This window comes from Electrona antarctica, assembly GCF_951216825.1.
Source record: "Electrona antarctica genome assembly, chromosome: 6".
NCBI classification, from domain to species: Eukaryota; Metazoa; Chordata; class Actinopteri; order Myctophiformes; family Myctophidae; genus Electrona; species Electrona antarctica.
In genome coordinates this window covers 14,304,130-14,328,346 of record NC_136811.1, presented here as the reverse complement: position 1 = coordinate 14,328,346, position 24,217 = coordinate 14,304,130, and the positions used below count along the sequence as shown (strand labels likewise).

Sequence of the window (24,217 nt, the reverse complement as noted above, 5' to 3'; positions counted from 1 at the left end):
GATTGGCTGTTCCAATAGTGAGTTCCATCTGGATGTCACGACCATCTGCAGATATTCTGACACAGTGGAACGTGCCACAGTGCGCGCGCGCGCGCACACACACACACACACACACGCGCACGCGCACACGCACGCACACACACACACACACACACAGTGTATCCGAGAGTGAACATGAAACATGAGTCAGAATGGGTATTGCAGTCAGTGATTCCTTCCTACCATCAAAATACAAAATGTACGAGAAAACAAACAAACGCCACTAGTGGCAAAGCATGTATATAGCTTAATGGCATTGATCAAGAGGCAAACAGGACTCTTGATAGACAATAAATCATGACAGAATATTCAAGTTATTCAAGATAATTCACGCACAATCGCACATAATCTCAAAGATTTAAAAACAAATCCCTGAAACATACTTTCAGAAAAGAGAAAATAATTCACATCTCAGCTTGCAATTATCTACCAATGTTTAATGGTTTTCTAATCAGTTTAATTAGTCAACAGTATACAATTCAATCCACAGACACACTAGTGCCTTCACAAAACATAAAATGGACTGTACAGCAGCTGTATGTACTGTAGTGTGGCAATGTCTTTATACTTTTATAGTGCAGTGAGGCAAATGAAAAAATAATAAACAAAAAAACGCATGTCAAGTTCTGAGAATGTGTCTATATACAGTGTGTGTGTGTGTGTGTGTAACAGAGAATGTGTGCATGTGACTGTGTGTGTGTGTGTGTGTAAGGAAGCACACTGTGTGTGTGTGTGTGTGTGTGTTGACACTGACCGCATAAGTAAATGCAACTACTAAGTGTTGGGTTCTTTGTGTGTGTGTGTGTGTTAAATGTATAGTTTATATATAGACAGTCCAGTCATATCAAACATCTATGATGGCCAGTCACATTGACTGGCTTCCCTCTTCATCTTGGTTCACAGCATCGGGAAATATCTCCATCCGTCCGTCCTTCTGCTCCCCTCCTCATGCTTGGCCCCTGGTGGGACATTCACAGAGTTGATTAACAATTATGATGCCCAGGGCGTGTCCATTCACTTCCTGGTTTACGGCAAGGACTGTCTAAAGAGGACGAGAAGCGAAGACTGTACGGTGGATGCCATGTTGCTCCATGGAAGGAAAGAAACATGCGCAGTTGAGACCAAGGGGCCAGTGAGGCTATTCAACGTTGAAGCTCTGGGCCCTAGTGGTAGGAGGAGGGACTACAGGCGGACCCGTGGATTCATGACCGGGAAACCCCGTGCAGCTGGGCTTTAACATTGAGCGCTCGGTTGCACTTCCGCATTTGACCACCAAAATTTGGTGGTCAAATGCGGAAGTAGACGTTCTGAGACGGTACTTCCGGCAGTCTTCCGGGTGCTTCAAAACACCACTGAGCAACTTCCACTGACATGAATAGCTGGGGGGGCGGAGCTTCGCGCCAGTTCAGTCTCTATCCTTTTATATACTCTATGGTTGAGACCAGGAAGTTGTATATGCCCAAATTTGTGCATGTACAACTTCCTGGTCTCAACTGCTTCGCTTCTCGTCCTCTTTAGATAGTCCTTGGTTTACGGCAAGGAAGTTTTCAGCTCCCATGACACTTTCATGGGAGCCAAAACTCACACCGAAAGTTCAATGAATACATGGCAGTGAATGGAGCCGGCTGGACCAGCTCATAAACATTATTTGAGACCTTTGTCATATAAATCGGTTCAGGAATATAAAAGACATCACAGGTCGTTTTCTAATCCCTTGCTTTTCGATGTGCACAGAATATAATTGTATTTGAGGATCTAAAACAGCAGCAGGTATCGTTTCAGGCTCAGAGGTATCGCGAGATTTGACTGGCGGACAGGAAACGGTGGGAAGTCTTGCGATACTTGGTACGTTCAGGAAGGTGCTTTGTGCTCTTTAGATACCATACCTCTTTACAATTACAGTGTACACATCGAAAAGCAACACAGCAGACAATAATGTGTTACATGTCTTCTGTTATTTTTCAGAAGCGATTACTTTACAAAAGGTCTCAGTCATTCAGAAATAGTTGTTCATTCACGTGACCATGTCCTTTCCTTCTCAAAGCTTCCTTGGTTTACGGGCTAACAATCTTCCTTATTTACTACAGTAAATACAATCTACAGTACCGTTGGCTCAGGGGTAGAGTGGCTGGATGGTAACCGCAAGGTTGCCAGTTCGAACCCGGGCTCTCCCAGAGTTAGTGTCCTTGAGCAAGACACTGAACCCCTAATTGCTCCTGAAGTGCTGGTTGGCCTTGCATGGTTTCCGCCGCCATCGGTGTATGAATGTGTGTGTGAATGGGTGAATGTAATGCACAATCTCTGTAAAGCGCCTTGGATAAAGGCGCTATATAAATGCACCATTTACCGTCCGTGGTTTTGATCAGAACAGCGATGTTCAGACTTCATCATGCATCTCCTTTAGAATATGAACGCTTCTAAAGAGACATCAGTTCATTTCTGACTTCATCATGCATGATGCATCTCCTTTAGAATATTAACGCTTTGGCCCAGGTCGGCCTAGCGGTCCTTTCTATTAGTAACGCCCGACGCCCAGGACGAAGTATTGTCCAAAAGACGAAGTTTATTGATACGAGAACGGATCGCATGGCTCTATAGCCCAGGAGCGCCTGCTGGGCAATCCTCGGTGACGCGCAAGAGTGAGACATCATCGAAAAACTCCCTCCCCTGTTTAGCTGATGAAAACGAAAATCTTAAAATGTTCATAACTCGCGATCTAAATCATCCCGTCTAATTATGAAAAAAGATCCTGTGTTAGACGGCGCTCCGCGGTCCAGTCGCTAGTCTCGATAGATTTATTCTTGTCTCCCGTTGTTAGAGTGGTGTGGCTATTGTTAGCTGCTACACACACCTCAACAACTTCGCCGGTCCGTCCGGAAAAGGGGTCCGTGTTTATAAATCGACTGGGCGCTATAATGTAATGGATTAAATAACCCCGGGCAATTAAAGTGTTAACACTTCTAAAGAGAGATCACTTATTAGCGCAAAGTAGATTTCACCTCACGTTTTTGGGGGAAATGGAAGGCAGGGTTTTCAGAGTCAAATTTGCCTCATCTGCTTGGCACTCTAGCTATTCGGAAAAATTCCCCGGCAAAAAAGTGTATTAATAAATAATAACCCAGTAAGCCAAGCAATATTCACTGCACAATAAGTGACACTGAGAACGATAAGTTCTCTCTAAAAGTATTGCTGGTAGAGGAAATGTTATTGTATCGCTTAGTTGCATTTATTGCTATACGTTTAACTTTTAATGATAAAAGAAATCTAAAATGAAAATTGACATCTCAAACACAAAATTCTGTCCAGCAAAGCAAATTCTTGTGATTTAAAAACCAAGATCCAATTAAAACTAGTTGTCATTTCATGCTCTGTCTGATGTACCAACTTACTTAAGATATGTGAACACCAGGTGAATAAAGATAACTTAACAATTAACATTATAGACAACATTATTTTGTTTGTTTCAAAGTTTTCAATCTTGGTTTGAAAATACCCAATCTACCAGCTAGAATATCTGCTACTTAAACGGCTTAAGTGGTTAATAGCTTAATCTAGGTTATGTACAATTATGATTCTGAACAAACAAAAACCACATACATGTGCTTATGTCGTCGTCCTACCTCTCACCAATCGTAGCGGGGACGAGTAGGGGGTGGGGGGTGGTGCCGGGGAGACTCGTGTCGGGCTGTCGGGGAGACGGAGCTGGGAGGGGCGGTGAGGGCCAGCTGCTGCCCCCCTGCCCGTCGCTCGCGGCCATAGTCCAGACCTCGGGCGCCCGGGGGAGGGTACCGCCCCACCCCCCGGGTCCATTCCTCTTCAAAACCAGCGGCTTCAGCTGGGAGGAATGATGACAGGTCAAAGGTCAGACAGCTAGCCAATGGCTAGGTTATGAACTCCAAGACCACACCCTTAGTGTCGTTTTTTTCCGTTGTATATCACAACATTCAAAACATTGCTAAAAGGTTTACCATTTAATTCACTTCTAGATCAAACCTTAATATGCACAAGCGAATAACGCGCCTGGGCATGCCCGTGGGGTTCAAAAGGAGCGTGTGCCTAATTCAGGGCGGCTGTGGCTCAGGAGGTAGAACGGCCACTTAAACCGGGATGGTCAAACTGTCCTTGGGCAAGACACTGACACCCCCAACTGCTCCTGATTAGCCAGTTGGCACCATCGGCATGTGAATGAATGTGTGTTTGAATGGGTGAATGTACACATTTGTAAAGGGCTTTGAATAAAAGTGCTATATGTATGCACCATTTGTAACAACATGCATGCCACGACTCAGCCCAGAAGTAGTTTGGCCAAGCGTATTTTCTTCTTCTATGTTATATTTTGAAATGGTAAACGCCGCAGAGTTCATAAAGATTTTTTATATAGTTTTGCTGCCGTTAATCTTGGCCTCAACGTCTCTCCATTACTCACTCTCCTCCAGGTTGATGTAGTCCTGACGTTCCTCCCTGTCGCCGGTGCGGCGGTTCCGTGCACGCTCCATGACGTGACCGCGCTCGCCGATGTGGTGGCCAATGGCTAGGCGCTCCACGCCGCTCTCGCTGTCACGCATCGACTGGCGAGTCTCACGGATCTGAGGAGACATGGAGAGATGAGACGAGACAGGAAATTCTATATATTTATACATGACACTCTTTCGTTTTGAATGTCAGGAAAACGTATAGAGAGATGACTTCCGCACACCCGGTAGGTAATTTGGAGCAGGTGCGATGATGACGAGGCATGTATACAAAGTAGAAAGGAGGGACACCCGCACACCGCCACTTGCTAGGTTCAGAGCATTTATTATTAAGAAGCAACGTTTCGGTCTTGCGACCTTCCTCAGGCTAGTGGCGGTGTGCGGGTGTCCCTCCTTTCTACTTTGTATGAATGTCAGGAAAAGAAAATAGTAAAAGGTATAAAATGTGTCATAAAATAAGTTAATTTCATAGTACCTGGCTGGCACAAAAATCAAGGTTTTAGCTCTAATAATGCATCCCTAACCATCGACCACCAACATTTGATAATATAAGTTAAGTTATATAAGTTCTTCTCACCCCACCAGGTGCTGTTCTCATTTCACTTGTCTGCTGGTAGACTTTGGGAGCGCCAGCGTCTAGGGAGGAATAGGAGATCACTGTGGACGAGGAGTACGTCTGACAGTTCGGCGAGCTGCCGGACATCGCGCCGCTCATTCCACCGCCGCCCATTCCACCGCCGCCCATTCCACCGCCGCCCATTCTTTCCTGGAGGACAAGGACAGACAGACAGACCCATTTTGACCTGAGATCAGATTCTAAAAATGTCTTCTACATCCTGACAGTTTTCTGAAAAAGCTATGTTTCTATGTCAGTGGTTCTTCGATTTTTCAAAAATAGCAGACCTACAAGCTCGTAGCGCGCCACTCGGTGGCGCGCTACGAGCTTGTCCACTCATTGGAAGCTGGTTAGTCTAACTGCATAGGAAAGAAATCAATCAATGGAAGAGTAAGCTGAACTGAGGGGGGGGAAAAAGACTTCAAAGCGTATCACCTCCTATCTCACAAAAAGTACTACTGGTCAGTGCCTCCGCTCAGCACACACGCAGCAAGCACTGTGCGTAGGGCACCACACCAAGAGGGCACCACGACGAAGGGGGCAGCACAAACCTATTATGCGTATGGCACCCAAATGGTCAGCAGCGTCCCTGCTACTAGCTTAAAGTTTAGAGCACCAACGGTGTTGTTCAGTCTCAACAGGGTGTCCAATCATAAAATGTAACTTTTGTAGCACAGAGAACTACTCACCATGTTTTCCATCATTCCTCCCATCATGCCAAACATGTCCATAAACCCTCCACCCTGTGAAAATGAGAAAGAGCACTTTGAAATAAAATTCTCTACCAGTGCAACAGCAGCTAGTACACATGCAGCTACTGGTCTTTCAAACATGTACATGGTCTTTTCAAACATGTAAACAGGATGCAATATTTGACTGTCAGTTCCAGTTGCTGTAATCTTAAATGAGCATCTACTCACCATTCCCATCATTCCAAAAGGAGACAAGGCACCAGCCTAATGAGAAAAGCACAACAAATGTAGATACAAAAAAAACAACAATAAAATACATTATGATAAGACACACATAACCTGTGAAATGAACACACACGCACAAAGACCACATATACCTGTAGTTGAGGACGAGGGGGTTGGATCTGCGGTGCAAGTTGGTATGGTTCAAAGCCAAATGACCCAAACAGGCTCCTCATCTGCTGCCTGTGGCTGGCAAATGGATCCCTGGAAGAAATAACATGCACATTCAGTCATACCTGCCTCTGAAAAAAAGAAAACAACCCCCCTATGCGGGCAAACAAAAACATTGGAGGGGGCAGGAGGGGGGAGCTGACATTACTAGCTTAGTAAAGAAAGGGATAACTTGCCATAGTGATTTTAAGATACATTAGTATGGGTGATACCCGTTGATTCATAATTATGATCTGACTGTGAACATCACATGTTGAATAGCACCGTTAAAGCCCATGTATTAGCTTGATAACAAGCCATCTCAAATCCAATCCAACCCCTAACCTTCTGCACTGCTGTTTCTAAATAACGTAGGCTGGTAAAATAACGGGATTTAAAGCTCGATCGGCGGTGAGCATCAGCCGACTATTTCCCTGTCTAATTAAATGGTCATGTTTTTGTTGATGCCAGCTAACTGCCAATCCAATATGGTGGACTATGACAGGCCTAAAAGCTTTGCTACCTGCCTCAGGACACAATTACACAACCTATCTCGCTAGCGATATCATGTAGTTAGATTTCTCTCACTCGTAAAGGTAAAGAGAGAAAACACGGTGTTAACCGTAACGTGCTGGTGGATATTGATACTCACATCATGAAGGGACTGTCATCAACGTCATTCAAGTATCGAAACATTTTTAGGTAAATCAGCTAGCTGATGCTAGCCAGCTAGCTAGATAAATAATCGGGTCTTCAAGCCTTGGCGTAGGATTGTGTGGAAACCGAATTGCTTTGGTCAGGCTGCGAGGACACCCGCTTTGATCCGTCCCGGGGAAAATGCCAATGCAAGCTTATCAAAGCGACGTGTGGTTTGGTCGTCCACTGGATGGCAAGTTATTTACCAATTATACCTGCATCAGACATGAAAACGGAAGTCAATGTGACAAAAGAAACAGAGAGCCATTGCATTTGTCAATGGAGCTTTAGAATGAGCTGTTTACACTTCCTCCGCTCTCTTGTTGTCAAAATAAAAGTATGGAGGGCATAGCAGTGGGCGTGGTTTTCTGGTTCCACTGAAAATTCGGCCATTCGTTTTTCCCATAGAGATTTACAAAAATATTGATATCAATATTTTTTTAAGCCTTGAATCAATTAAGCTGTCCACCATCCTGGTGAATCATGACCATAAAACCTTTGATTCTGTGGAAGAAAGATAATGAAAACAGCTTAAAGTTATTTATTAAATGTGGTAATTGGTATCATATAATTAAATATTCAATTGTTATTTTTCACAGAATCAAAAGTTCAATGGTAGCTGGATGTTCACCAGGTTTCTAGGCTTAAAATAATTGATTGTAAAGCTCTATGGGGAAATGATTGGCCGATCTTTTAGTGGAACCAGAAAACCACGCCCACTGCTATACATAATAATAATTAGTGCAATGTCAGTATATATTTTTAAGAATAAAGCACACATTATATGCTGGCTGATGCAGCTAGATTCAGGATGTCCATGAAAATTGACAATTTTTCATGTATGAAAAATGTCATCCATTTGTCTGCAACTATTAAATGACACTTATGACAGATGTCAAGAGAAAAGTGATGTGTTTGTATATAATATGATAAACATCATTGATCATTCACTATAATATAATATTAATAGATTTGGATCTCCAGTGTAATGAGGCTCTGAGCAGAGTGAATAACCACTAGCCAATCATAACGCGGCAGTCCTTCGAAGCTATGGGATCTTAACCTCGCCTCACCAGGCTTTCTACCACCTCGGAGGATGGGATCTAGAATGTGGCTTCTGTGTTGCATTTGCGCAGGCGCAGAATGTGTAGTGCGATTCGCAAACCCGGATGTAACCAACGCCTAACCTAACCTGTCTAGAGAAAAACGGTGAGTTTTATAGTTTAAACAAACAAAAAACTGTTACAGTGTATCGTTTTGTGGTTTTCGAGACAAATTTATAAGGGCAGAGAGTCCATTAATATGATATATCTGTTCAACAAAGCGAACGTTTAATCATCTGTTAGACCGAGGGCTGTAAAAAAAAAAATACCAAGAGAGGTTAGAGCTAACAAGCTAACTGGAAACTTCGCTAACGCTGTTCAGTCAATGAAAGTTGTCACAACACTGACAACAGACTGTAAATATAGATATTATTGTTTTATTTAAAGTATGACATGAGTTGTAACATACAGAACCGATTAGTTTGAGAAGCAACATAAAACGACGCAAACCCGGCCCGAACTAATGTAATGTTGGTGTTGGAACTACGATGATGACCTGTTTACTGCACAAGAAGTTCGTTTTTTGGTTCAGTTCAGTCTTGTTTTATTGTAATCGTAGTTTATTTCAAACGAGACCAGATGCGAATGTAAAAGACTTATGTGATTAATCATCAGACATGAGTTGAAATAACGTTGACGGATATCTTCTGCATCGGAAGCATTAGCCTTTTGGCTGGGGCCTGCGTGGTTCTTCTGCATTTCAGACATGTAACGTTCAACGTTGTGTCTCTAATGATGACATCTTGTCCCCATTAATTATGTCCTTTTGCATAATGTATTCTCTATATATTGCGGCTTTCTCGATCATGACATTTGACTTGTTTAATTGTAACACGAATAATTGCGATTAAGAATTTAATTATGTGTTTGGCATTGAACATTGAAACATAAAAAATACGTTTGCCTTTTAGGCCTTGTAAGCCCAAATTGCACAGGGCAGATATGACAAATAACTTAAAGAAATGAATAACAATGGCTAGTAGCAATACAAGTATATTGCATACTATGGCCAACATAGGCCTTTTGTAATTTTCTACTCTCACTTTCTCTTACTCTTTTTAAATAAAAAGTGAAAATAGCAAATCTGTTGCTTGTAGATCTTGCTATTAGATTTGTTTTATGTATGAACGTTTTTCAACAGATTCTGACAATTAGGCAAACGAATTGTGATTATGTAATAATTGTGACACACAGCTATGTTATGCTACAGCTATGCATCACACCCATTAGCAATTTTACTGATCAAAAAGAAACCTTGACACACATGTTTTAATATAGTAACAAATTACTTATTCCACCTTCTTCTATGCTACTGCTTGGATATAAAATTGCCTGAATCAGTTTTATTATTTTGTTGGTATCCTGCTTTATTTATTTATTTTAACATTAGGTTAAACAAAATGTGTCGTTGTCTTCAATACAGTAATAGCTAGCTCATGTGTCACGTGTGATCCAGGCTAAAGGATTGATTTGTTGTAAATTCCCTGTAGTAATACAGCAGAAAACCCTATATATATATATATATATATATATATATATATTGAACCCTAACCCTATGTACAGTACATAATTATCAGACGTAAAATTACCTTCTACATCTATCTATAAATGCCACGTCTGTGTATGTCTGTAATCTGTAATCCACGTAACCGTTCGCCCCACAATTTCAAATTTGACACACGTTCCACACCACCACAGGGAGTGCAGTGCCAGTGCCCGGTGTCGAGTCCATCAGACCCACGGTTGTCCAGAACCAGCAAAAAAGCCTCTGTCCTGATCACCCCTAAATCTCCATATATGGAGCTGGCCTGTTCTGACATCACACTGATGTTCTGACATCACCCCTAGATCTCCATATATGGAGCTGGCCTGTTCTGACATCACAATGTGGTTCTGATCTGCATAGACTATTAGACTCCATATTTGGGCATGCCTGACAAAGAACTCCATATATGGGCATAAAAGGGACACAGACATAATAACTGTGGGGCATTCATTTCCAAGTAGGCCAGTACCCACCTGTCACCCCTCTAATCTTTATAATGACGGGTTTTGTAAAAATTGTAGGAACTATTTGTTTCTTAAAAAGGTTAAAAGCTATATAATCTGATGGTAATCATTGACAATTTGCTACAATAAGTGTTTGTTCTTGTTCAGTAACTCCATCTCTTTAATAAACTGAAAATAACATTTTAGGTGGGTTGTCAATTTCAGCCAATCAGGAGGAGAGAGTGCTATTTTATCAGCTTAAATGTATAGTTCTCCAGTTTCAAATTTGTCTGTTTATTTCTTTGTGTCAACACTTCCAATTTCACTAATTTATTCTGTATCCTGTTTGTTTGGGGATGGGAATTATCGATTAATTGGTACGTTTTCATAACCTTATCGATCGATGAACCGGTTAATTGATGAGCAGTGTTTTATTATTATTATCTGAGTATGTCTAACATAAAAATCTACATTTGCTGATATACAGAAAGAATACAAAAGGCCTATTTATTATATTCCTTAATCAAATATTTATTTGACCATTTGAGATACAGCTTTTTTTTTAACCAGCCCACATGTGCGTTCCTCGGCCACGCAAGCATGCAGACAGCATTACATTCACAGAAAACAGCCCAAATCCTGTTCTGTATCACTTCGTCTCCAGTCCTGATCGTATAAAACTATCCTGACCTGGCTGAACATGTATGTTCTGTTTAAAAGAGAAGGAGCGAGACAAGGAGTTGTTACTGAACTGAACAAACATTCTACAGCAAATCAGCAATGATTACAATCTGAATATCGAGCTATTTAACACTTATTTTAACAAAATGAAAAGAAAGACACAGTCGAAGTCAGAAATAATTAGGAAAAACTCGCACCCCTATTAAGGACTTGGTGTTACATTTTATATGCCATTTAACAGCATTTATGTGTGTGTTTAATGAAACTGAAACCCTAGATCAGAGAATGCTGTTGTCCATTGTACGGCTAATTAGTGTAAGGAGCCACTAGGGAAGGCTAAAAGATGTCCTTGATTAGATAAGGCTCTGACAGTAGTGTCGAACTATCACTTGATTCACTTCCCCTCTGTCTGCGTCAGTCTCTGTCTGTTGGTCTTCCTGTCACAGTCCTGATGTTTATGTTCCGTTCTCTCCACCACAGATGCAGACTATAAAGTGTGTAGTGGTAGGAGATGGTGCCGTAGGAAAGACCTGCCTACTGATTTCCTACACAACCAACAAGTTCCCCTCGGAGTATGTGCCAACGGTAAGAGAACGCACGCTCATGCTAACGGCCGTCATTGGAAGGTTTCTTTCTGCAGCTGATTTACTACAACTAGGATTGCAGTAATCTGTTTTTTTCATTTTTAATTATGCTAGAGTTGAATTCAGACACCACAAAAAATAAAGTAATACTAATACAGTAGATTATGTTAAATGCTCATCACAAGACGTTATTTGATAATACAATTAAAGAGAAAAATCACACCTGTGTGAAGTGAGGGGGGCTAATATATTAAAGTCTAACTCATGTTGATTAGGTGATGTAATGGTGATGTGATTGTGTTTTATTTTGTGTCCACAGGTTTTTGATAACTATGCTGTGACTGTTATGATTGGGGGTGAGCCCTATACTCTTGGCCTTTTTGACACCGCAGGTAATCTCTACTTTCTCTCCATTCATTCCCTATTTGTTCATTTGTCCGTTTTAATCTGTTAATCCATTTATTTAATGTCTAACCGTCCGTAATCTTACTGATTGTCCACTCAGGTCAGGAGGATTATGATAGGCTGCGTCCTCTCAGCTACCCACAGACAGATGTGTTTCTAGTCTGTTTCTCCGTCGTCTCACCTTCATCTTTTGAAAACGTCAGAGAGAAGGTCAGTGTCTCAACTTAATAGTTCACCCAAAAACGAACTATTTTTTCTATCGATTACCCCATGGAGACTTGAATTCATGGATATATTTTTGTTTTTGGCATTCCTATGCCAATAATTTGACGGTTCGTAATTGTACGATGATGTTGCATGAAAATAGCAGTTCTACAAGCTCACATTGCGTTGCAGATCGACACATTGTCAGCTTGTGGATCTGCTATTTTTGCCAATTTATTTTTCATCTAAGTTTTCATTATTTTTCATTTTCACTATAATCACATGCCCAAAATAGAGACACTAGGTTGAAAGTGGTTAACTGTGTCTTTTTCTACTTTTCCAGTGGGTTCCTGAGATCTCTCACCACTGCCCACGCACCCCCTTCCTGTTGGTGGGCACACAGGTGGACCTGAGAGATGACAGCAACACGGTGGAGAAGTTGGCCAAGAACAAACAGCGCCCCCTGTCTCCTGAGAGTGGAGATAAGCTGGCTCGTGACCTCAGGGCTGTCAAATATGTCGAGTGCTCTGCCCTCACCCAGGTTTGGGACCAATTTATTTTCATTTGGCCTCTATTCAGACGTGGGAAGTTGACCACGTATAGACAGACACAACTGGGATATTAGCCTGTATAACCACAGTCGTCTACTACTGCTGACGACTAGTGCTTTTCTCAGGTGCACTTAGTAGAGGGAGGCTCAGGGTGTTGTCCGCTTTCCCCACCCAGACTTTCCCACCTGGCCCAGTGACCTTCAGTGTACACTGGTGTCTGGTGCGGCCTGAGGCCTTATGTAAAATTACAGGTTGCACCTGATTTAAATAAGACCGTGACATGCTGTGTTCTGTACCCCCCCACCCCCCCATCTCTTTCCCCTCACACCTTTCCTAATTCCTATTTATCTCTATCTCAGAGAGGACTGAAGAACGTGTTTGATGAGGCTATCCTGGCAGCCCTGGAACCCCCAGAGACCAAAACGAAGAAAATTCGCTGTCGTCTGCTATAGATTATGAGAGGACACACGTGGAGGTGAAGACGAGTAAGAAATGGGTGGGATGAATTCAAATCATGAGAGAGACGGATCAGTGGCCATCATAAGAAAGGACAAAACAACGGAGCAAGTTAGACAAAATGGCACCAAGACTCACTCAATTACCGTGTATGCATTGCTGACTGTGCCTTAGGGTGAGAGGAAGTAGAACGTGGTTTCCCCTCATGCAGTAAATCTGCAGGATGAGAAACATAACATTCACTCCTTTCTTTCCCTTTCTCTTAAAGCTTTTAGAAATGGCAGTGTTTTGCAGTGTTTTCCCTACAGAAACTTGGGTGGGCGGGCCCCCCTGCCTGTCACCATTCTCCTCCCCTTTTGTTGGCCAATCTGGGCTTCCCTACAAATTGGGGAAGAACCGATTACTTCCACTCAACATTAAGTTTCTACTCTAGTGGACAACGGTTATTAGACTCTTAAAAGCAACTTAATGTTAAGTAGTACTGAATTTCATTCTTCATCTTTTTGCCACTTTTGAGTTGGATGAAGACGGCACGCAAGTTTATTTTCACTCCATGTTAGCTAGCCTAGGGCAGGTAGCGGTTACTCTCTTCCAACTCCCAGTGAATTATGGGAAAACCAAGTGCATTGTCACCAGTTTGCCTTTCGCAGGTAACTTGTTGAACTGAATTTATATTTTATTCTTTTTTGTGTACGTTGTATTAATTCTATGACTTGTTATCTTTGGGAAATGTTTAGCAGTTATTCATTTTGAAACTTGAGTTTTTATTTTATCTTCTGTTCTTTTTTTTTTATTGCTAGGCTACCAATTTTGAGTGATTAATAACAAATTAAGCTGTAATATTTTGGATAGATCTTCATCTGGATAGAAATGATGAGACGATAACCTTTTGCTAGAAAATTTCGGGTGTTTGTAATCACAGGATGTTTGTAATAAAATGGTTTAACTGACAAAACAGATATCCTTTTTGTAATTAAATGCACAGCATGGCATACCATGAATAAAAGAAAAACTTTGCAGCAAGGCACTACATTTAAACAAATTGCTGTCACCCAGAAAAATATTTAAACTATGCATGTCAATGAATGGCAACATCTTGGGCATGCCCAGTAAATTAAGAAGTCCTAAAATACATCTCTGGGTGTTATGGATAAACAACTAAATTTGTATTTTGTTTTCTGAAACGTTTCTAAAAGTAGTGGGTGCACAATGACAAAAGCGACACACGCAACACAAGACAGACACTGAAATAAGTCAAAATCATTGCTGTTTCTAATGGAGTCAGAAGTGGAGGAAAGGCTCATAATGCCAGATATACAAATAAATAAGCCATAACAAAGGCAAAAAGACATAAATACAGTAAATGTACAAAATTGCTAACCTATGATGCTGAACACAAACCACAGACAGGCATTAAAAATAAACTAATATTCTCTGTTAGTTCTGGTTAATTTCAGCTTTATAAGCTTTGTCAGTTCAGGTGAGATCAACAGTAATAGTATACTGTATACTATGTGTTCATGCACTTGTCTGTCTGCTTGTGCATATATTTTAACTTGCATATTATGTCAATGTAAGGGAAGACTTTGTAGAGAAAAGGCATTGTGCACACCTACAAGAACAGGTGCGTAGGAGCCGGCAACCAAATGCGAATCATAAGAAGAAAAGGGTCCCACACACTGTCTTCACTTATAGAGCAGCAGTTTTATTCAGATGACGTTTTGGTCTAAACGACCTTCATCAGGTATCCTGAGATACCTGATGAAGGTCGTGTAGACCGAAACATCATCTGAATAAACCTGCTGCTCTATAAGTGAAGACAGTGTGCAGGACCCTTTTATTCCCAAGACGACATGATGTATACACATTCTTACTGCGTATACCGTCCTATTTTGTTCTTGCCCTAAATTTACTTGTCAGGTTAACAATGAAATTCTATTTAAAAGCCCTCAGATAAATGTTGCAACTTGGAATTTGGAATTGGGACTGCTCTTGAGCTAGCCCTGAAACATGACCGTGTCATGATGTGAACCAACCATGGCTACTCTTGGCCCGAGGGCTATGTGATTTGAATAACAAGATTCCGGTAATGCTGGTCTTTTGTACAGTATGGTTGCACAAATGCACACTAAACTGCTTTTTGCAGAATCATTTGCCAAAAATAAAGTTGCGGGGGTGCCTGGTGGCTCAGCCAGTTTATGCACTGACCATGTGTATACCTACGCCTTGTGGGTTGCGAAGACCTGAGTCTGAATCCAACTCCAGTCATGCCTTGCATGTTTCCCCACTCTCTAGGTTTCCTGTCTCTACACTCTCCTATTTAAACAAAGCATTAAAAAAAGTTTAAAAAAAAAACAAGTTGTAGGTCTACTCAACAGGAAAATAGTCTTTTATCATATTCAAACTTGAACGAGATTAATTATTAGCACTCCCCACTCTTAATTATTTTACCTTATGCGAAATAAGCTGTCTTCACTTAATATTGCAATGTTTTTTATTTTATTTCTTTAAATCAATATTGTGCAACTGTAGTCTGGTGTTCAGGTCTGTGTGGTGGTCTTTCTGCTGCGGGATACAGAGTTTGTTCAGGATTTTAGGGCATCATTGTCCCCTCCCCCTTACACTCGACAGGTGTGGATAGTGACTGTGTTCTTGCACTGCTGGCATCGGACTGAGCAGCACCAGGAGAACTTGCAGGAGCAACGCTGAACCACCTCAGCCCGGCCTGCTTTGTATCCCGGCCCGCAACATACCAGCTCACAGCCGTCTGGTGCCAGCCGAGAGGTACCTGGGATGGAAGAGATAAACCAAGGAAGAGATAATCTTTAAATTGATCGTATCTCTAATTAGTTTTCGAGGATTATGGTTTGAAAAAGTTAAATGTTTCCATTCTGTCTTGATTTTGATTATATGAGTCACTTATTCCGGATAGCTAATATGTTATATCTTGTGATTATCTTGAATTAATTAATTTACCCTTTCACATGAAGACCTGTGACCTTTACCATAATCCTACTGAATCAGATATTAAAATGTTTAAAATAATGTGCCAATCCTGCAGAGATACCACAGGCTTGGTACCTGACTGTGCAGGACTGGTTCCTGATCTAAAAGAATGGACTCGAATTCACACACACACACACAGTATGTAGGTGGGGTATAGAATTAGATGTAAACATAGCGGGCGGTGGTGGCTCAGGGGTAGAGTGGCCGGATGGTAAACGCAAGGTTGCCAGTTCGAACCCGGGCTCCCCCAGAGTTAGTGTCAAAGTGTCCTTGAGCAAGACTCTGAACCCCTAATTTCTCCTGATGTGCTGGTTGGTGCCTTGAATGATTTCCTGGTGTATGAATGTGTGTGTGAATGGGTGAATGTAATGCACAATCTATCTAAAGCGCCTTGGATAAAGGCGCTATATAAATACACCATTTACCATTTAAACATACAAATACAGAGTGGCTCTCACCATTACAGCGTCTGCCAGCGGTCCCAGGGATACCATTGTCAGGGTCAAGGCGACAGAAGTCTGGGGAACTAGAGAGATACACCAGGTCTCTGGCGGCGGGGGGCTTGACCTGGGCGTCACGGGGAAGGAGGGCTGTCCTGGAGCCTATTCGAGTCAGACGCACCTGGGGAGGTGCATGGTTGGGCAAAGAGGTCAGTCTTCAACAACACAGCTGCTCTGCAATCATATATATCGCAGTTGAATTTATACGATGAATAATTGTGTAATATTGGGGATTTCATTTAATTTACAATGCATGCTATGGTCCACACAAATCAACGAAGGGCCCACTTCATGATTAATCAGTGATCACAAATACAAGGCAATCTAGAGATGCATTTGCAGCACCCTCTGGTGGACAAATCTGCAGACAGCATGACATGGCATCAGAATTTAGATGGCATCATTGCAATAGTAAGCACTCAGTTTGCATCCTTTAGCTCAATTATCAACATAGTTCGATCAAAGCAGTTATTTTGCATGTCTAGTTTGAGTGATCTTCCAAAGCTTTAGATCAGGCGCCTCTGCACGGATAAGCCAGCAATGTTGACAGGGGTACGGCCAGGCCTTGCCAGCAGCATCAGAGGAACCATCCTATGTCAGCTCATAGTTTTGAATCCCCACAGCAGTTAGAATGGCCATCAACAGTTTTAACCCATTTTGAGCGGGAACCCCTTTTGGTGGTTACATACATTATGTTATAATTTAGCTATTGAAAAATAGCAGATCTACAAGCTCATAGCGCGCCACCGAGTGGCGCGCTATGAACTTGTAGTTCTGCTATTTTTGAAAAATCGTGAAAATGTGGCACAAATCTTTGAATATGTATTCTTTCAGAGTTTCCAACTCAAATCTTTGCTTCTGGGGGAGGTCCCTGGAACAACATATTTTCAGATGGGGGTCGGCGGCCTATTACATATAATCTTTGGGGTCCTTGACATGAAATATTGAGAACCACTGATATAGAAACATGAGGTTTTTCAGAAAGATGTCGACGTCAGGTCAAAATGGGTTAATGTGCCCATTCTCAAGGTAACAACACAAGGACACTCACACCGTCCGTCGTGCAACAGAGTATACATAAAGCTTTAAACGTAAGGAGTCAAAGAGGTGAGCCGTGTCTGATACCTCCGTGGCTCCATCAAAGCGCTCCTTGAGCACAGCGCCGACTCGCCTGAATGGAGGCATGACCTTCCAACAGGTCCTCAGCTCGCAGGAGCCAGACACACCGTGACACTTACACTCCACTTGCATGTTATGGAGGATGGCCTGCAGGGGATGGAGAGATGGAAGGAGTAATGGGACAATTAACACTGTTCAGTCATTCTCTTAATGTGTTCAATTAAGACGTCCTGAATGTGTTGCATATTTTATATATATATATATATATATATATATATATATATTTTATTATTATTATTATTATTATTTTATTATTATTATTTTATGGCATATGCTATGCACTTTCATGTTACATTGTCTTATTGTATCTTATCTCACAAATAATTAAAAATAACAAAAGACTTGTGAAGCAGTAAAACATGAATATCAGTGATGTCCCCCAACATTGAACTAACCTTTCGGCCAGCTTCATTGTTATGAATATTCATGAGCGGTCGCCCCGCTGACAGCCCCTTGGCCCGCTCTTGTTCGTCAACAAATGTTTGGGAGAAAGCCACACCATAGGACAGGTTGTCACTGCATCCTGACCACTGGAAACCTGGGAGGAAATTAAACTGATGAGGAACCGTTTGAGAACTGAAAACATTGTTGTGAAAAGGCATTTGTGAGGCACGCTAGCCCTTGTGTTTCTGTGTGTACCTGCTGTACCACATTTGTGATGATTTGATTGGCTGAGCACGGAATGTGCGATGATAAGAGTGCCCCACACTTTTTTTTATTTCTTTTTACTGCCCTTTAAGCTTAAATTAGGCTTAACAAGCAGTAAATGTAACACGTTTTCCTCAGTTTCACAACTCGTATAGTCCTGGTCTTCGGCTATGCAGGGCAGTTGTGTGACTACAAAAGGTATAATAAAATGTGAAACATCTTTACCTTCAGGGCTGACTCCCCGGACCTTCCTGTCACAGCCGCATCTCTCTAGCTCCCCCCGGCTACATCCTCGAGTCACAGCCACCGCCACGGCTGCTGAGGAAAGAGCGTGCACGAAGGCAGCCTCGCGTGTGCCTAGTTTGGTACAGTTCAGTTTAGTCGCACAGAGTTAAATTGAGCAATTTCTTGCAGGTGAGGCCAAAAACACTTCATTATTAAATGCAATGCACATGCGACATTTTGCCAATTTCATTGGCATCGCAAAATACATTTTAAATATCTACTTTTATCAAACATGGTCACTGTATGCCTGGTTGGCATAATTAAAGCTGTTCCTTCTTTTTAAACTTTGAGTGCCCGGATCTACCATTTTTTTATCTGATGTCTTATCCTCTCTGATCCAGGAGAACCTTTTACTATTTTAACTTTACTGACTTGTGCGTCTCCTTTGCAGTCAGTCCAAATGGGTCTCTTTGATTTTGTTAAGTTAATACTACTCCACGATCCTACGTAGTACCTTGATTCATGACTCTCCCAAAGACATTGATTCCACGTGGGGTGGTGGAGCAGTTCCAACGACGGTTGCGGAACTGATGCTGGCACTTCACAATAACAAGCAGAGACACAGAAAAAATAAACTTGAAAGGGGGCTCTAATCTGAGCATCCTTTTACAGAGAAACAAGCATTTCACCGAAGAATACATCATATTTATTATGCACATAATCTCCCTTATACTATAAACCAATTATGTTTTACACGAATTCACAGAATTTGAGTGTGAATGAGTTCCAAATGGCCCTCCTAAGCTTATAGCTGGGGGATGCGATTGATAACATTGTTTTAAATTGACTTAACCACTTGCTTAGATGTTTAGGAATTCAAAACTAAACATATCTATTGAACTAATTTAATAAAGTGAAAATTGCTCTTAGATAATTTATTGCTGATGAAGAGACTAGAATACGCTGGCTATGACAATGACAATAATAGGGATGTTGATAGTAGTGATTTTAGTGTTGCTGCTGCTTATGAAAAGGACAATGATGATATCAATATAGATGAATCCAGGTTATGAACCCTGAGCTTTTTCGCCCTCGGGTGGCCCTCTTCTCGTACCTCATCTATGACCATCTCGGCTGCTTTGCGTACGGACTCCATGACCTCCCCCCGCGCCCTGCACACCCCCACCTGCCCCGGCGACAGGCCCCTCAGACGCGCGCAGGGGGCAGCGCCGGACACGGGCCTTGAGCGAGGCAGCCTCGCCAGGGAGCTAGGATATGACATGGGGTGGTTGTAAGTCAAGACACATTCATCATTTCACACAGGAATTGATGTAGCTGCACCGTGTGCCTTTGTTCAACCCTGTTTAGGGGGAGTGTTATTGAGAAGTAAGGGAGATCGGAGGATACCAAAGGGACGCAGGGATGCTGGGAAAAAAGTGCAGGGAGGGCAAGAAAGGAGACAGAAAGAGGATAGAGCAATGAATGGAAGAAAAGGGTGAGAAAAGGACGAGGAGGTAACGATGGGGAGAGTTTTTAGAGCACGAGGAAACAAGGTGAAAGACTGTCAGACAAAGGAGACAGGGAAGGCCCAGCGGAGAGACGAGAGCGAGAGAGAAAAAGAGAAAAGGTCACCGAGCAGAGAGACAAAGAGAGAGAAAAAGGGGGGAGCGACAGAAAAAGATTTAGAGACACGTCGCCATCTTTTAAAAGTTATAGCATGACAAACAAAACTCCCCCTTTTCTCCTCCTTCCCTGCACGCCAGACTTACAGCCAGTTGGTTGCCATGGTGGGGTGGGTTGCCCATAGCAACAGCAGGAGGAGTGGTGCCGTGAGATTGACAGCGGAGACAGTTGGCATCAGACTGTCGGTCTGTCCGTCTCCGTGCGTCAGGCTGCTGGGTCCTTGGACAACAGGCTGCCCGGTCCCAAGGGTGTGTTGCGTCTGTTCGTCCGTATGTCTGTCTGTACGTACGCTCTAGAATAGTTAGTCTAAGGCTCTGGACCAGAAGTTGGGGATGATCCCCGCATATCTCCTAGGTCCTATGAGAAAGATAGGAGGAGGAGGCACAGATTAAAGATGAAGTCATTGTTGGAAAAAGTTGATCGCACACATCCCAACAGACATATTTAATTTACACTATAGCTGTCAGCACAGTTAATACACATAAGTAATATCAAAAATAAATGTTATAATCAGCAGCAGTGTTGCGAGAGTTGACATTTTAGTAACAGAATAAACTGACCTGTAGAGGAAAATGTATTCATGACTTCATGACAATTCATGTGTATTTATTTCCCCCCAAAGCCACAAATAACAAAGCCTCTTACCCGTCTTGTGTCCTGTGATATCCAATTGCTGTGGTCTCCAAAAAGATGCAGTTCAGACCGTAATTTAATCCAAATTCTCAGTGAACTGTGTCAATGTCGTTTGTCAATTTCCTCTTTTGTGCTATCTCCAAAAGCATGCTTAGAAGAGGGTCTTATAAACTCACGGCAAAGGTTATCCTCCTGAAAATGAAATCCACATATCCAAAGTATTTTTTTTTCTTTCCTAAATTACTTTTGGTTCAAACAATCAAAACGGCTCCAAAGTAGAACTAATGTCATTCCGCTGGGGAAGGCATTATGCCTCTTTGTTACTGGCCGCTCGGTTCCCTCTCCCAGCAAAACGGATGTGTCCAGTTCGTAAAAGAGAGAAAGAAGCACTGAGAACAGTGAGATGGGTGTAATGGGTTATAAAGGAGGTAGAGGGAGCGAGGGAGGGGGGCAGAGAGAGCCAACAGGAGTGATGTGAGGATGATGGAGGGAGCGGAAGGGAGGGGACGGTGAACATTGTGAAGGGTAATAGTTACACTGCAGTACACTGACACTGAGAAATGATGGCATGCTCTTCATTAGGCATGTTTAGCACAACACACAATATGTGATCCGGCCCAGAGATCCAGAGATGGCGTCAGGCACAATTCTATTGAATTGTTAAGCTGTGCAACAACTCTGCGTGTGCGTGCGTGCGTGCGTGCGTGCGTGCGTGCGTGCGTGCGTGCGTGCGTACGTGCGCGCGTGTGCATGTATGTGCGCGACTGCGTGTGCACGTGCATGTGTGTGTGACTGCATGTGTGTGTGTGTGCGCACATGCACGTGTGTGCGTGTGTGTGTGTGCGTGCGTGTGCATGTGTGTGCGACTGCGTGTGAGTGTGTGTATTGTAGCATACAATTCACTTACAATATTGTGACACAGCGCATTTCCACCTATAAGTGTATATGCTGCATGTGAGAAAGTACCTTACCTCATGTTTAATTTTCCCAAACTTTGTTGCTCATTTTACGAGTTCCCCCTCCCCCTCTCTCTCCCCCCAGCATTTGCCCTCTCGTTCTCCCTTTCTCCCACTCCCTATATTGTCTTAGAAGAAGGGGTGACATTTAGACAAGCAGGAGAAAACACACCACTGACAAATATTGGAACGGAGGCAAATAAATCAGCAGATTGGAGAGACTGAGAGAAGAAGGAGAGAGAGAGAGAGAGAGAGAGTGGATGGGTGTAGAAAGGGACACGGGTGTTAAACTGGGGTTAGGGAGGAGCATTTAAGGGGCAACAGGGGCACTGTCTGTCAGAGATGTGCATTTGAGAAAAATATGAGGCGTTTTCTTACGAAAATGGTCTTGAGAATGATGGATAGATTTGTCCGCAAAGGAGAAACATATTCTCCACAGGTGCATACATACCACAAACACACATAAGACATAAAGAATTAGTCTCAAAATACACTTGATATACTTAATTCAAGGGTCACACAACAGAGGCACTGTCATAGATTGACACTGCACAAACAAAGAGTTGAATTATTTTGTAACTTTGAGAGGATGTTACTTATTTAAAGCCTGAAATGACTGTCAGAGCTCTTGTTAAAATGGGCTCTAAGCTTCTGCACATATAGTACAGGTACGTACGTTTCTGCAGAAGACCATGGCTGTAGCCTGTAGGTAGACTCACTCATACCTATAACCAGAAGGAAGGAGGAGGTATGCTTGAGAAGCTATACAAATGCAATTCATTAAGCGTGATTTGAAACTGATAATTACAATGACGTTTTGGTTTCTTGTTGTGGAAGGAAGGGCACAGCTGAGAAACAGGAAAGGGCAAAGATAGAGGAGAGACATGCGAGACAAGACGGGGGAACAGATTGAAACCCGGGTGGGCCCCAAATGAATAAATAAATAATGTTTTTGCAGCAAATACATTTTACCGAATGAAAATGAACTTGTAACATGTAAACCCTCGCTCTTGGTCCGTTTCTATTTCTGCAGCCCTTGTTGATGCAACATTTCAGAGGCTCCATAAGACTTCCAAGAATAGAATTTATATTACAAAAAAGACTTCAGGCAAACTGTATCTCTCTCGTTGCACTCATGAAGCATGCTCCTTCTGTCTCCACGAGGAAGGCCCTACAGACAGTTCTTCAAACTATCTTCAAACTTTAAGAGTTTTGCAGAACACAAAGGAGCCCCCCCCCCTCCCCCCCAGGCCCCATAAGGTCAACCAACTTTGCTTTCACACCTGATTGGAACGATTTCACTCCTCTTTTAATAGCTCATCTGTTGAATCAGATGAGTCAGAGTGGGGCCGACCACAAACATTTACACTTTAGCTGTCCGGTTCCTTGGGTGCTGGGCGCTGGATGGCAGCCTGCTGTCTGTACCTGAACTCTCTGACACCCAGTTCACTACGAACAAATGAATAAATATACTCACTGGGTACTCCCTTTTACACGCACGTGCTGCGCGCGCGCGCAACCACACACACACACACACACACACACACACACACACACACACACACACACACACGCGCGCGCCTCTCTACACCTCAGTTTCCCCCCCCCCCCCCCCCCCCCCCACCTCCACCTCCTTCTCCTTTTTTCACTCTTCTCCATGTCGTAGTCCCCCTTTGTGTCCTCCGTTTTCTCCCGGTGACGTCTTCCGCTGTCTCCCACGGCAACGCCATGGTGATGAGCTGGCCACTGTCACGTCCGGCGCCTCCGTTATGTTCATCCCTTCGTCCCTTCACCCCTCTCTCGTAAATAACTTCACCTCTTTTTTTTTTTTTTTTTACCTCTATCTGCCCCCCCCCCCCACCCCTCTTCTTTGGTGACCGTTTTATCATGCCAAGATGGCCCTCAAACCCCGATTGACTGTAACCAGGTTACAGAGGCTGATGGGATGCTCGTTAAAGCATTAACCACTTAAGCTCCATTTTATGCTTTGTCGTATGACGGTGTCGCGTGGCGAAAATAGCTGATCTGCAAGCCTATATAGAGTCACTATTCTTGCCATTTCAGAAAATGTTTGAAAACTCTAAAAAGAAAAAATTGCCTGCAATTTTTTTAATATTTTCTCCTATGATGACATGCCCCAAAATAGGGACGTCAGGTTGAAAGTGGTTAAGATTGCATCTCGGTAGGGTTGGGGTTAGGGTAGGGCTGACTTGAGTCCCCTCTTTCAGTAAATAAAATGGTACACGAGTCATACACCTTCCTTTTACTTAGGAGGTTTAGAAACATGACAGAGACATGGGGATGAAGGGTGGAGGAAGGTATACCGACAGCAAGGCCAAGGTCCAAGGCCACACATACCCCCTTTGTGCAGTATGTGTGTGTGTGTGAGGGCCCACCTGGTATCGGCGTGCAACAGTGTGTAGATTTAACAGACTGTGAGAGACTTCTGTCACGAGGTGGGGTGACT

General features: G+C 42.8%; 3 protein-coding genes across 5 annotated transcripts; 1 reads left to right on the top strand and 2 right to left on the bottom strand.

Annotated features, from left to right (window-relative positions):
* Nucleotides 1-461: 461 nt before the first annotated feature.
* Nucleotides 462-7,232, bottom strand: mlf2 (myeloid leukemia factor 2). Of its 3 annotated transcripts, none has more exons than XM_079503142.1 (8): nucleotides 6,904-7,232; nucleotides 6,197-6,305; nucleotides 6,048-6,083; nucleotides 5,817-5,870; nucleotides 5,089-5,277; nucleotides 4,466-4,625; nucleotides 3,667-3,874; nucleotides 462-998 (listed from the first exon to the last, which is right to left on the bottom strand). In XM_079503142.1, exons 1-8 carry the CDS (start codon nucleotides 6,945-6,947, stop codon nucleotides 986-988), a joined length of 813 nt encoding a protein of 270 aa, XP_079359268.1. In that variant the 5' UTR covers nucleotides 6,948-7,232; the 3' UTR covers nucleotides 462-985. The 3 variants fall into 3 exon arrangements, with proteins under 3 accessions (XP_079359268.1, XP_079359270.1, XP_079359269.1); XM_079503144.1 differs by having other exon boundaries at nucleotides 3,637-3,874; nucleotides 6,904-7,231; XM_079503143.1 differs by having other exon boundaries at nucleotides 3,660-3,874; nucleotides 6,904-7,231.
* An 811-nt stretch (nucleotides 7,233-8,043) lies between these two features.
* cdc42l (cell division cycle 42, like) lies at nucleotides 8,044-13,875 on the top strand. Its single transcript, XM_079504428.1, has 6 exons — nucleotides 8,044-8,156; nucleotides 11,201-11,305; nucleotides 11,624-11,696; nucleotides 11,810-11,919; nucleotides 12,257-12,454; nucleotides 12,824-13,875. Exons 2-6 carry the CDS (start codon nucleotides 11,201-11,203, stop codon nucleotides 12,914-12,916), a joined length of 579 nt encoding a protein of 192 aa, XP_079360554.1. The 5' UTR covers nucleotides 8,044-8,156; the 3' UTR covers nucleotides 12,917-13,875.
* Nucleotides 13,876-15,538: 1,663 nt separating this feature from the next.
* wnt4b (wingless-type MMTV integration site family, member 4b) lies at nucleotides 15,539-20,336 on the bottom strand (the record flags this gene model as incomplete). Its single annotated transcript, XM_079503988.1, has 8 exons — nucleotides 15,539-15,708; nucleotides 16,385-16,547; nucleotides 17,552-17,692; nucleotides 18,001-18,143; nucleotides 18,479-18,610; nucleotides 18,993-19,077; nucleotides 19,593-19,746; nucleotides 20,248-20,336. The coding sequence occupies 8 exons, from the start codon at nucleotides 20,334-20,336 to the stop codon at nucleotides 15,539-15,541; spliced, it is 1,077 nt and encodes a 358-aa protein (XP_079360114.1).
* Nucleotides 20,337-24,217: the final 3,881 nt, after the last annotated feature.

Bases quoted from the DNA above. Each gene is read 5' to 3' on its own strand.
- mlf2 (XM_079503142.1), bottom strand. From the start codon at position 6,947: ATGTTTCGATACTTGAATGACGTTGATGACAGTCCCTTCATGAT. The intron at 5,278-5,816 runs GTGAGTAGTTCT...CTTGTCCTCCAG, and splicing joins GAGGAATGATGGAAAACATG to GAAAGAATGGGCGGCGGTGG. The intron at 4,626-5,088 runs GTGAGAAGAACT...ATGTCTCCTCAG, and splicing joins TGAGAACAGCACCTGGTGGG to ATCCGTGAGACTCGCCAGTC.
- cdc42l (XM_079504428.1), top strand. From the start codon at position 11,201: ATGCAGACTATAAAGTGTGTAGTGGTAGGAGATGGTGCCGTAGGAAAG. The intron at 11,306-11,623 runs GTAAGAGAACGC...TTGTGTCCACAG, and splicing joins CCTCGGAGTATGTGCCAACG to GTTTTTGATAACTATGCTGT. The intron at 11,920-12,256 runs GTCAGTGTCTCA...CTACTTTTCCAG, and splicing joins TTGAAAACGTCAGAGAGAAG to TGGGTTCCTGAGATCTCTCA.